General features: G+C 46.5%; 1 protein-coding gene across 1 annotated transcript in view; it reads right to left on the reverse strand.

Annotated features, from left to right (window-relative positions):
• Positions 1-4,475: 4,475 nt before the first annotated feature.
• Positions 4,476-13,657, reverse strand: part of shisa9a (shisa family member 9a) — a 29,591-nt gene continuing 20,409 nt past the window's right edge. Inside the window, exons 3-4 of the mRNA XM_037463111.2 lie at positions 12,850-13,074; positions 4,476-7,183 (exon numbers count right to left, since the gene is read on the reverse strand). Coding sequence (XP_037319008.2) covers positions 6,216-7,183; positions 12,850-13,074 — 1,193 coding nt within the window. The 3' untranslated portion in view covers positions 4,476-6,215. The remainder of the gene's footprint in view (positions 7,184-12,849; positions 13,075-13,657) is intronic.

The raw sequence follows: 13,657 nt of genomic DNA on the forward strand, positions 1-13,657 counted from the left end.
TATACACATATGCATAAATACCACAAACTGGTCTGAACATCAAAAATAGAAAATTGGATCTGGTATAACTTTGTATGTAATGCATGATTATCACCAAAATGAGTTGTTCTATAAAAGGATCGGCTTGCTGATGGATAGTAGTCACATGGCAGCTTATTGATTCGTCAAAGGGCAATTAACAATAAGTGTTATTTTCACTTCCGTTATTATTGATATCCTTCCGTTAGATCTAACAGCAAGTATATTTATTATATGTTCACTAACATATGAATAGAAAATAATCAAACATATTGGAGCAAAAACCCTTTTAAAGCGGATGGCGAGCGTCACTGGACACCGAACCGTCTCCTCCACACGCCTCACACGTCTCTGTGAGCTGGAGAAGCTCCGGGTGGAGAGACGCGAGGCCGATGCTTCACGAGGTGGAGAAAGCAGCTGTACCTTAACTGATGCGTGGACCTGTTTGACAGCGTGAAGGATACCAAAGAAAAGAGTGGAGGAGAACCTTGTGTTTGAGCCCTTTAGTGTCATCCCAGATGTACGGCACACGCCTCACTTCTCCACCACCAGGACGCTGCTCCTTACTTCCTTACTTCCTTACTTTCCTCCTTTCTTTAGAGGCGCAAGTGAAACCTATCAGAGCGTTTGCGTTTCATCTCCTCTCTCCGATTAAGGGGAGAAAGTTCTTCCCTCAACACCAAGAAAAGAATATTCACAGACCACGTCGTCGTCCCGGTTCAGTGGAGAACGATCTTCATCTCGATGGAGATCCACAGTGTAAACAAACGTTTCAGTGCATGTCAGTGACGGCCAATCCGCCTCCAGGAATACCTTCATTTTGGGGGAATCTATGATCCAAACAAGCATGAGGGTTTCTAACAGCACTGTCACTACATAACGTGTGTGTGTGTGTGTGTGTGTGTGTGTGTGTGTGTGTGTGTGTGTGTGTGTGTGTGTGTGTGTGTGTGTGTGTGTGTGTGTGTGTGTGTGTGTGTGTGTGTGTGTGTGTGTGTGTGTGAGAGAGAGAGTCATCTCTGATTCACTGCTATGCAAATGGAGCGAAATCAATAATTCAAAGGCCCCCACCCATCAAGTGTTGACATTAAGTCCCTTTCCCCGTCTTTTCCTGTGGGCCACTGTGGGTTTAAGACCACGGTGAAAGCTGGTAAAGCCCCATGGCCACTGGTCCCAGTACAGCTCCTTCTCTCTTATTGAATATTCCCTGTAGATATTCAGCTGTGGGGTTTTTTTTTTACACATCAGAATGAGTCTAATGGGGTTGCTTTTGCTATTTGTTAAAGCGGGGGGAGAGGTTTCCACTTCCCATTCACATCTCACCTGCCACTCAGGGAGGCTGCGGTGGTCTTCTGGGGAGCGTTTGCTGGAGTAATCGTCGGCCCTGTTGTTGCTCGTTAATGTGCATTTCTCGGGGAAGGTGGGGGAGGTTCTTAGATCGCTGCCCTCCTGTCTCGCTTTGAGACGTTTCATTAAAGTCATAAATTCTCCCCCCTTATCGCTCACCGTGGCTGAGAAAAATACTCAAAATAGGACAGTTTGCGGGTATATAAAATGAGCACAGTGGTGGCTTCATGGCAGTGAGTGGCAGGGAGCTCAGGGGCAACTCCGGGCTGAGAGGTTCTGTCACACAGAACCGGATCCCAGCCACAAAGAACCACAGGCAAAGTGGGCAAGCCAGCCAGGGATCATCAGCGCTGCTCTCCATAGAATCTGGGGGAGTATTTTTCAGTAAAGCTCTTCACTGTTGGGTAAAACGTGTGTGTAAGAACACGGTGGAGAAGTGTGGACCGGGCCAAAGAAAAAACACATCATCATTTAGAAATCAACAAACGGCTCTCAGCTGGCCAGCTACTGTCCCGAAATAGAAGATCTGTGATGCTTCACAGCGAAGTAAATCAAGAAGACAAATCCCCCCCCCGAGGCTGAACTGCAGTTTGTGTTTCTGTTCGTCACTTACTTAAGAAAACAAACCCAAGATGGGTGTGAAGTCTAAATATGATATATATATATATTTATATATATAAAAGTCGTACACTCAGGTCACAGCAAGGCCAAAGCGAGTCGGGCCCCCGAAAGTACTGCTATACTATATATAACACGTACTGCTATAGTATATATAACACGTACTGCTATAGTATATATAACACGTACTGCTATAGTATATATAACACGTACTGCTATACTATATATAACACGTACTGCTATACTATATATAACACGTACTGCTATACTATATATAACACGTACTGCTATACTATATATAACACGTACTGCTATACTATATATAACACGTACTGCTATACTATATATAACACGTACTCGGAGATGCGGGGGGGCGATGCAATCAGGACCGGGACGGTTTCGGAGCGATTGGATTCAATCCTTATTCTGGAACTGGTTCAGTTCAGCAGTGTCTCGGTAAAAAGACACTAAGAGGTGACGGTGAGGGATGTGGGTTACTATGGGGATGCCGGCTGGGGGGGAATCGACTAGAATGAATGAATGAACAGTGAAGTTCATCACTTTGTTCCAGAGGTCATTAGCTAGCATGGCGGGTTTTTTTGTTGCTAGTTTTAGCTTTTCTGTTGAGAGATAATACATGAGTGCAATAAAGAGCTGCTATGCTATAAAAGCTTGTTAGCAGGCTGAAATAATGCTAACTGAAGACAAATCTCTGGCAACAACGCTTGTCTTAAAATTTAAATTTCACTCAGTTTTGCACATAAGAAATTCAGATCTCTTTTAAAATCTGAATAACTTTGTGGGAAGGTCTCCAAATATTATATTGATTTTTAATAATAAGTTTTTCTCATTTCCCCCTATTTCTTTGGAATTGGCATGTTTCACATTTGTTTATTGGACACTAAAATGTACATATTATTAAAGTATGAGTAGCCAGAACCACAGAATGCACCGAATGTCCCAAATGAGTGACGAAGGCTCCCTGCTGCAGAGCTCTGAGCCTGCTGGATGTTTTGTGGTCTGTGGCCCGGACCCCGTCAACCGAGACCTGCCAAGCTTAACCAAACCCCCCCCCCCCCCCTTTCTAACGAGGTCCATTGGGGACGAGCTGTAATGGAGACGAGGTGTCTTTTTGTGCTTGTTGTCCTGGTTTTGCTCTTGCGGGGGCCGAATGGCCTTTAGGGGACGCAGCGGGACGTTCAGAAAATACACTGCAAACATTCGGTGTCGCAAACAAAACCACCAGCTGGAAAGAAAAGGCGTGAATGAACACATGGGAGGAGGAAAAAAGGAAATTAACTTTTTGTGAAGTGTAATTCCATATGCTTCATTTAGTTTGACTGTTGACTCCATCGGGGACAATGATCATTTGCAAAAGTTGGATTCACACATACAAACACGGAAAAAAGTTATAAAGAGTGAAATGTGCGCAGTGTTCAAAAGGACTGAATTACACTTCTTCTTTTTTGGCACACAGAATCGATCACTTATATTTTCTGCTCAAACAATGCACATGGGGGGGGTGGGGGGGGGAAACCCACCGAGGTGTTGGGTGGATTCTTTTTATTCACCGTCTCATGATGACGTGGACTCCACTACCAGAAAAAAGGTTCATCACAGCCTCGTCTCAGGCATCCAGGGGGGGCAAAGAAGGAGAAGGAGGGATGCTCACGTAAGCAGAGAAAGAGGAGAAAGCAGGAGCTTCACAGGGAGGCTCTGTATAAAGCACAAGAAGAAGGTATCGCTACAAAGGGCCGTGTCTGGAGTTTTACAGTTTCATATACAACAGGAGCAGTAACAGCACTGGCTCTTTCACCTGCTGCCGCTCTGCACTGTGGGAAAGCAGAGTCCACCTTGTAATGTTTTGGGTGTGTGTGTGTGTGTGTGTACGTCCTGGTTGTGGGTGTAAAGGTGACACGTTTCAATGCTTCTGACGACCTCTTAGATCCTCTTTCATGCTTTCAATTTGGTCCCAGGTTTCCAGTCATGTGACCACGGAGGCAGCAGGGGGTTCCACTTACTCCTGTAGCCCCCCCCCCCCCCTCATCTTACGCTCTACTCCATCAGCTCCTATTTGTTTATCTGCATGTGTAGATACACAGTGTGGCTCTGCTGGAGGTCCAAAGTGACAGAAATCCAGTGTTTTGGGCAACATGCTTTAACGGTGATACTTGAACCCTTTCGTGTGCATTGGTTTGACCTGCACACACATTCTCAGCATGATGCACACTGCAGAGTCTACAGTGTGCATCATGCTGAGAATACAGTCATCAGAATTTAGATGAGTTCTTCCTTTTCATTCTATTTTAATGTCGCAATACGTTTTCTGATTCAAATCTGACGCCGTAAAAAGCGTCCAAAATTACGTCTAAAAATGGATTTGGCCTGTTTGTCAGACTTCTATTTGTATGTATTTTGGACTCATGTCACTCAAATGGTTATTTTTATTCAGCTAGGACTCAGAGCCTGTGAGGGATCTAATAAATCCGTTCTCGTGGCAGTGTTTTTTTTTTTTTACCAGCTTAAAAAAATTAGGTTTTTCATCCCTCAGTCAGTCTGTCTGATTTTTCATTCCTGTTGAGTCCATTTCAATCTATATTACGTTTTCCAAGTAGTTTCTTTCTTCGTCTTTGTCTAAAACTAGAGAAGTACAACATATTGTGCAAAAATCTGTGCAGAATTAAAATGCTGAAAAGCCAAAGCTGGCATTTGGTCGATATTTTATGTGCTGTCCAGGTTTAATTAAACTTAATGGGTTATTTTCTCCACTTAATGAAGACCATTCCTAACCAGCGCTACATCAGAATTGCTTTTTTATTTCTTCTTATTCCTGGAAATACTCCAGGAAGTTACTGTGCTCAGCAAAGAAACCGATGAACCACTAAGTTAATCTTTTGGTGCAGTTGGGTCTTTGTTTGAATTTTATAGCAACAACTAGATATATATACGTATTTCTTTTTAGCGTTTTGAGATGCTTATATGTTGATTTTGTACAATAGGAGAGAGCCGGGCTAGTTTCCCCCCCCGTTTCTAGTCTTTGTGCTAAGCTAACAAACCACTGGCCGTGGCACATTGAGCATTTGGACATCATTAGATACGATGGGTCGATCCGACTCAGCCGACACTTTCTGAAAGTTAAATTTCTGAAAGTTTCATGCAAGAATTTTAGAGAACTGTGGAATCCAAAATTCACTGCTCAGAACACCGAACAGAACCTTTTTGAAATGCGAAAAGTCCATTTCACGGTTGACCAATATGTCAGCCATCCGTAATTCCAGTCTGACGTGACGCTGCCGTTCTGTAAGAAGCCACGTTGGTCGCACGATATTTCTACAGTGTGCGTTTCTTTGTGTCGGAGTAAAGCATGTGTCTGCGTGTGCGCGTGGACGTATGTGCGTGCACCAGAATCCTGCTCCGTGGAGCCTCTGCTAGCTGCTGCAGCGTCACCCACGTGCCGCCCGGTGGCTCCTCCGGGCTGGCCGGCACCACACAGGACAGGATCAGAACGGAACAATGCCAGCGTGAACAGCCTCCGTTCTGTGTGCCGAGGCCTTGTGGAAAATGGGCGACCTTCAGCAGGCAGATCGTGTGAAGGCCCCTTCTGAAGAGCCGTGGGGGGGGGGTCTGCAGTCCAAAGCCCAGTGATCATCACGTGTGCCGGTTTCACAGCCCTCGAGAGATTCGGGGGGGTATGAAACATAAAGGAATGTTGTTTCTTCCAAGCCATTCAACGCTCCGTTGGGCAGATGCCGCCCTGCCGTTGCAAGGTCTGTGGAAAACCTTACTGTGTTCTTTCCAACTCCGGTGCTTTAATCCCTTCTATTGCTTTTCAGCTTTGATTCGTGAAGCAGATGCTTTTTTAACAGCAGTTTCTCACTAAATCATCTGTGTGTTGTCAATATTAGCTGTGAGATAATACTCTAGCATCCCCACACAAGCCCTGCTCCGTAGGCTCTTTGAAGTTACGGTCACAGATGCCGCCGACTTTGACGCCTTCCTTTCGGCAACAAAAGTCTGTTTAGTAGATTTGATTGGTGAATTCTGTTTGTGAAACGAGGACCACTCTGAAACACAGTCCCACCACATTCACCAGTATACCAACGAGCCACACAAACACATTCATAGATCTGCACTGTTGCCCCAGCCAGGGTTGGTGTCTCCACTCAGGGATTATTTTGTGCCGTCACTCCACATGCATCCTCTCCGACCTTCTTCTCCTCCCAGTCGTCCTTCTCTCACACAGTCACCTCTGTCTTGCTGTTGGTCACAAAGTACGGCTGTGTGGGGAGGAAGTGTTGGCTGTGGCTGTGGCCTCTGGTGCCGTGAAGCTGGTTGGGCTCGAGCACGGTGCACTGAGGCCTCTTGAGCCCGTAGGTCTTCCTCCGGCCCACCGTCTCAGTCCCGTCCCAGGCCTTCAGCCCCAGCCCCATCGAGTGCCCAGCCGCGATCGTGTTGGAACTGTACGCCATCGGACGGCCCATCGTGGCCGAGCCGGAGCCAATGGCGGCCTCTGCGGCTCTGGAGATACCCAGGGTCGTGCCGCCTGGCATGGTCCCCGCCATGTGTGCGAGGGAGGTGGCCCCAAGTCCTGGCGGCTTGCTGCCGTGGCTGTGCCCGTGACTGTGAGTGTGAGAGCTGTGCGAGCTGTGCGAGCTGTGGCCCACGTGACCATGGATGCCTTTCAGTTTCTGGCCGTTCAGCTTGAGCCCCCCCCCCCCTCCTCCTCCTCCGACACCGACCATGTGCCGCTCTGTCGGGAGGGTCGAGACTGAGGAGATGTTGGACATCTCAGTGACATAGGTGGCCACTGGCTCCGGAGTCAGTGGGCCCAGGGAGGTCATAGGGGTGATGGAGGTCATAGGCGCCATGGAGGTCATCTGGGCGAGGGAAGTCATAGGGGTCATGGAGGTCATTGGCATCATGGATGTCATGGAGGTCATTGGCATCATGGATGTCATGGAGGTCATTGGCATCATGGATGTCATGGAGGTCATGGAGGTCATCTGGGTAATGTTGGAGTTCATGGGATTGGAGGCCATCTGGTTCGAGGCCATGGGGTTGGTCGTCATTGGAGGAGTCATGGATGACATGTTGCCCATGGAGGGTCTGGAGTTGCCCATCGGCTGGAGAGGAAGCCCGCCCTTCGTTGGCAGCTCCACCATCAGCCGGCGCTTGTTGTAGACTTCACCGCTGTACTTGGCAGCTGAGACATGGCCCGGGAAAGAGAAGGAGAAAGAGGGATAAGACACAGTAGAGTCGATACAATCTTGGGATATTGGACATCCTTTAAATTTGACAGATCTTTTCAGACTGGCATTTGTGGAGAAAAGAAAAACATTTTTGTGACTTTCAGCAGTTTGCACATAAACTGCAAACATGACACACAAGCAGAAGTTTGGATAGAAAACATTCCAACCTCCTCCCACAATCTGAGAAGGTCTTAAAACAATCCCCATTTACTTTACCTTGTGTTAGTCAGCCCACCCTCATCTGCTGCAACTGGCTAAGCAGGGTGGGTCAGAGCTACTGCACACGCATAAAGAGGCGCGCTGTGTCACGGCCTCTTTCTCCTTTCTAAGCCAGATGAAACCTCCTACAGAATATAATAGTCTTTCTTCAGCATTGACAATTCATGCTGCTACAAACGGAGTTAAAAAAAAAATCATCTCCATGTCTACATAGAGAGAATCTGCAGAGGATTTTGTTTTTATGTGAAGACGGGGAAGGGTTTTTAAGATGTACAAACATGCTGGTATTGCATCACATCCACAGTGTAACATGTGGATGTGATGCAATGGAAGTAGGCAAACAAGCTAATTGACCACTTTGTCGTGGTCTTGGTCTGGATGTAAATGTGTGACTAACCTAAGACAGTCAATGGGATCATAAAAAAGAGACACAAGTCTCCGGTCCGTCCAATCGTTGCACCACCCGACAACACGCTACTCTGCTGAACTTATACAGCACAGAAAGTTGCAGAATAAAAGACCAAATTATTCATTTAATGACTATATGTACAAGATAAACATGTCTGCATGAGAATACAAAGGCTTCCAGGCCTCAATGTCGAAGCATCTTCCCACATCTTCTGTTTGCATTCAGGTGTAACGTCAGTCACTGTCACCGGGGCCACAGTCTTATCACTGCACAACGTGACCTTTCTTCCCCCCCCCCCCCCTTTCCCTTTCATTACTTTTTATCCCATGTTGCCTCCACCCCCTTGAAGGTAAAGTTAGCGCGCTCAGCAGTTAGCTATAAATCGACTGTATGGCGCTGTGAGGTGTGGAGAGAAATGAGTGGAGGTGTTTGTGAGGTGGCGGGGTATTGGGAGAGGGGGGCTGTGGGGGGGGGGCGCTTAGAGCGGCGCCTCACCTGCCGAGGTTGCCGCTAGACCGCCCTCGGGGATCGAACCTGCTCAGGCGACAGGTGAATCAATCCGCTGAGTGGAAATGGAAAACCCAGCTGTTACGCAGCGTGAGCTCGTCACGCCTCTGCTTTTCTTCAATGTTTTTGTATTTAATGTAAATTGGTGAGTAAGGCTGTCACCCTACCAAAAAAAAAACATGGGACTGGGACTCGTACATCTCACGATGAAATAAATGCTTGAAATAGAGGATTTTCCACTCATGAAAGTACACTCACAGGATGGGAGATCAGCTGCTATCCCTGCTGTGCAAGTGCAGGAATGTGAATGAGAAGGGAAGAAGGTGAGCTCATTAAATGTGGCCGTCAAAGACACAATGCCAGAGCGCCCGTGCTTTTGTTATACAAATCTAAATTTGACATTTTAGCGACTGGCTCTAACAAGGACAGCGTCTCTCTGCTCAGGTGTGTTTGCCTTTAAGGTAAAATATCTCATCAATCATTGGTTGGCCTGAAAGGATTAACATTTTGTTTACAAGTCACCTTTTTTTATTTTTTTTTAAAGGGCACTTTGTGACCGTGTTCCATTATTATGGAATGAAACGCTTATTTAGTGGCACCAAGTCCAAGAAAGACCAGTCCAGGACTTGGCAAACAGCGGCGTGTTGTCACTGCCTGTTTCCACGCTGCCATTAGCTTCCACTAAGCTCAAAGTGCTCTTGTCACAATATCCCTTCTCCTTGTTGCACCAAATTAGTGTTACAATGTTGAAACACCATTTGCATGTAAAGAGATCAGAAAGAGATTCAACGCGGGCTGAGATGATATAATATGTCTTTATATTTTACATTTTTCTCACAAAACTAATTTCCCAACGATAATGATCTTTTTCTTTTTGACTCACGCACATAAAACGCTGCTCTGAATTCGGCAGGTCGGGTTTAGTCCATGAAAGATGGATCGCGGCTTGTTGTGTGAAACGTTCACTTCTCTTCAGTAGCTCTCAGGTATGGACTCGCTGTACTGGCCAACTTCCAGTTTAAGATACTGACAATTTAATCAGACTCCCCCCCCCCCCCCCCCGCGAAAATGTTTCAACACGCATGTGTGAATCTGTGCTCGCGTCGAGGGGCGCGTGGCAGTTGGACCCGGCCCGTGCATTCGGCGTATTCAGGGCCTGTTATTAGTGGGTTCTGGTCCTGGCTGCAGATAGGAGTTTGATAAAGTGACCTTACATAGATGCACAGGAGGGGAGGGGGGGGGGGGGGTGGAGATGGCTATTGACTGACTGAAGTGTGGCTTATCAGCTGGATGGTGGACCAATGGGAAAGAGGCAATTAGAGAAGAGGGGAGAGGGAAAAAAGACGGCGGTGGGGGGTGGGGGGGGGGGGTTGGGAGATTGGGAGATTGGTGCTGATGTTAGAAATGGTTCCATTTCTCAAGGGGTCAGCGGGCAGCGAGAGGCCGAGGAGATTAAAAGAAAAGAAAAGTCCATTTATGTTGCTGCAGATCACAAAGGGGACATCAGGAGGAAGCAGCTTCTCCCTTTCGCCCGCTCACTCCACGCGGCGCCATCGGACCGGCTCCATGTGCTGTACACCTCAGGAGCATCTTTCAACGCCACTTGCGGAATGAAAAGACCTTTTGAGTCTCAAGTCGCTCCATTGTGAGCCTGAAGTGGGGAGGGAGGCCTCCCTTCGATTACCCAAATGGAATCAGATATGAGTGGCTTCGAGTCGGGATCAACATTAGCGCCCCGTGGAGGGGGTTACTGTGTGGGAGGGGAGACAAAAAAACCCCCAAAAGGTTGAGGGAAAATGTAGAGAACAGGGTGATTGAGGTGCCACTCTGGACGAGGGAACAAGACAAGATGGGAAATTGGAAGAAAGCGAGAGGAAACGAACGGGACAAGGAATGAGGGAGGTGGAGGAGGACGCTGAGGGACAAGAAAAAAACATGCCGAGACATTAAAGGTTAGAAGATCAAACCGGAGGTAAATGGTCCGTGAGAAGATTTGATGTTTTAAATGGACGTCTTCTTCAAATCAATAACTGTCACTAGCGGTGGTACAAACCTCTCGATTCGATTCCAGTTCCTGGAGAAAAGGATTCTTCCTTCAAAAAGGTTTTTTTATCCAAAAAAACAAAATAGAAAAGGGGCTTTAATCTCATGCACTTCCCTCGGAGCACTGCGTGCTAAGCCATTCACTTTTTAGTATTTAGTATTTTAGAATGCTGAATGTTATTTAAGTTAAAAATTAAGTTAGAAAGAAGACAAGTCGAATGTGTGGGAGGAGGCGGCTTCTTTATTTGACAAAACCTACAGCGTTAATTTGGAACAATGTCCCCTGTCGGTGTGAAGATAATGAAGTGTCATTTATTATCGTGCTGCTGAAAGGTCCTTTGTAAAAGAGAAGCTGGTTTATGGGTCGTGGATTAAAGGAAGCCGGGTCGTTGCACTTTTGCCGGTTCTAACGTTAGCTGCAATGCTAACAAATGACTTGGACCTTTTATCTTGCAAAGCTAATTATTGCGCTGCCCCACAAGGAGCCGAACCGTGTAGTGCATGTAAGACGTTGGTAGGGGAACCTCTCCTGTGCAGAATGACGGACGCTTTGTGTCAGTTTACCACAACACTCTCACCACTGTGAGCTCACCTCAAATCTGAGGATAAGACGAGAAGCCGGAGAAGTAGCCTGGAGCGAATGGTGTGATTTGCATGTGACTTACATTAGAGTGATGTGGAATATTTTAGCCTCCAGCTGATATGCACCATGGATTTCACTTTCAGTGTCCATTAGTTTCCACTTTTCAAGTAGAATATTTAAATTTCTATTTCTTTTGCATATACATTAATTCTGGATTTTTGAATGCGGGAGAAGTAGTTTTAACCAAGAATTCAGACAAAAATATCTTAAAGGTATCTTGGACATTTCCGTGCGTTATAGAACCAACTGATTCCTTCAAACTATACGGTATATACCATTATACAGTATATGCTATAAATAACCAATTTGTGTGGAATTTCCTGCAAAAAAAACCCTTTGTACCTTCTCCTTGTATTTCCTTTCCCATCAGCCTGCCTCATCTATTTCCCAAAATGCCACCCTTTATCCCCGGGGTGGGTGCTGCATCCATCCGTTGCTTTTATGTGCGGTTACGATGAGACGAGAGCCGCAGAGAAAAGGTTTTTCCAGTGGGAAACAGCAGGGTTGCGTGCCATCCTCACGTTGTGGCTGCAGTGCATCCTGGTCTATTGAAGCTCCTGTCAGGGGATAAATTGGCCTCTCTCCCCTGTGATGGATGCATTCGTTCTCCTCTGGTTGAATATTGGTAAAAGAATATTGAGTTGCGAAAAATAATCCTTTTGTTCTGTGATCCTCAGGGACTGACACCAAGACGCCTTCTGTTGGCATTTCAGATAACTGGGCAATTTTCTGCAATCAAACACAGCTGTAGCTGAAAATATCTATTGTGTGATGTCTATATTTGGCCTGTTATCTCTGAATGGACAGAAAAACAAACAACATGACAACGGACGCCAGGGTCAAACGCTGAGGATGACAGCGCTGATCGGCATGTTCATACAGTGTGGCTTTTATATTCAGATTCATGACATTTTTTCAATTAATAGATTTAATGGTGCTCCGCTCGGACCACGTGACCCTTAGAATCCAGATTTATTGAACATATTCTGGGACCTCCGAAGGTAAACTGCCCACACGCACAAAGCAGAGCCCACCACAAACAAGCGTAATGATCTGTTACTGTAAGGTCTTTGCATGAGTCACAGCATTCTGCAGGGAATATTTTTTTAGACCGTCCACACAGAGAAAATTCACAACTCCGTTTGTCATCTGAATCCCATATTTCACCGCCTGCTGCTTGGCAGGCCGAGACAAGCTCATTGCCTTCTAATAGCTGCACAGAGCTGGCGTTTTGCAGCTGTTCGTTTGGAGACGCGTCGGTGGAGGATTTCTGACCTGAGTGGGCTGCATCGGGGGGCGAGGGCCTGGACGACGGACACATGCTGAAGTATTCACAAATGAATTCAGGTTATGAATTCACATCAGCTGCACTGGCGTGCTTTAATTAAGCTGTCAAACGGCTTAATGAGAAGCCTGTTTCTGTTTTGCAGCGTGTCTAGTTTGGCTCTGCGATCAATAGCACCTGCTGGCTGCTGTCCTTCACAGACCTCTGGAAGCATCACATCACAACACCCCTCCCTCGAAAACAACAAACGAGCCATTGATAAAAGCCTTGAGATTCGCTCAATTCCAACTCAAGATCCCTCAGACGTTGACTCCGTCGACAAGAAATGGGGGAAAAAGCCTCAGGATTCGCCGTGATGGCGATGCACTCTTTGTAAACCCGTCGCAGCCGGCTGCAACACACACACACGCGCACGCCGCTGCAACATCTCGTACGCCGCCCGTCCTCAGCGGCAACCGTCCCTCAGTTTGTGTGAGGATTGAAAAGATGATAAGACAAGTTGACAGACACTCACCCACAGCTTTCAGGGAGGCGTACTTGTTGAGATCCTTGTTCTGATGCGGCTGCTGCTGCTGCGACTGCTGATGCGGCTGCGGCTGCTGATGCTGCGGCAGCTGATGCGGCTGCTGATGCGGCTGCTGGTGTTCGTAGACGTGTGCCAGCTGGCTGAGGGCAGGGTAAGGGTGCTGCTGGCCCATGTTGGATCCCGGTCCCACGTTGTTGTTGATCTGGGCACCCTCTGTGGGCGAGGTCACATGACAGGGTTAGAATCGTTTAGGGGAGAGTAATTTACATTACATCACATGTCGTTTGACGCCTTTCTCCAAAGCGACTGACAATAAGTGCATTTCAACCATAAGGATTCAAACCCAGAAGAACGAGAAACAAAGAAGTGCAATTTTGTCTCATTTACAACTTGCTACAGATAAGAGCCGTTACATTTACTTACAAAGCCCCTCTTTGGTTTAGTGCTGTATGATGGGTTTCTTTAGAAATGATGTTCATGAGACACTATTCTCAGGAAAATGCATTCATGTCCTTCTCTTGGCTGGAATACTGGAATACAGAGTTAAGTAAGTAATTATTTATGTATTTCTGACCCGTCGTCCTTAATAAGCACGTTGAAGTTCATCAGAGAGCCTCGGTCCTCTTTATTTTAAGTTCTTCACAGACGCATCCTTAATCCTGGCATTAGTATGCAGAGTATTTCTCACCATTAAAGCAGTTTGACTTTAAAAACAGGATCACATCAAATTCACTATAACATTGAAAGTTTTCTGATTAGTTTTTTGTGTGTATGTTTAAAACAACTGTCAAAACGC

The sequence above is a fragment of the Pungitius pungitius genome, chromosome 21 (genome assembly GCF_949316345.1).
Source record: "Pungitius pungitius chromosome 21, fPunPun2.1, whole genome shotgun sequence".
Classification (NCBI taxonomy): domain Eukaryota; kingdom Metazoa; phylum Chordata; class Actinopteri; order Perciformes; family Gasterosteidae; genus Pungitius; species Pungitius pungitius.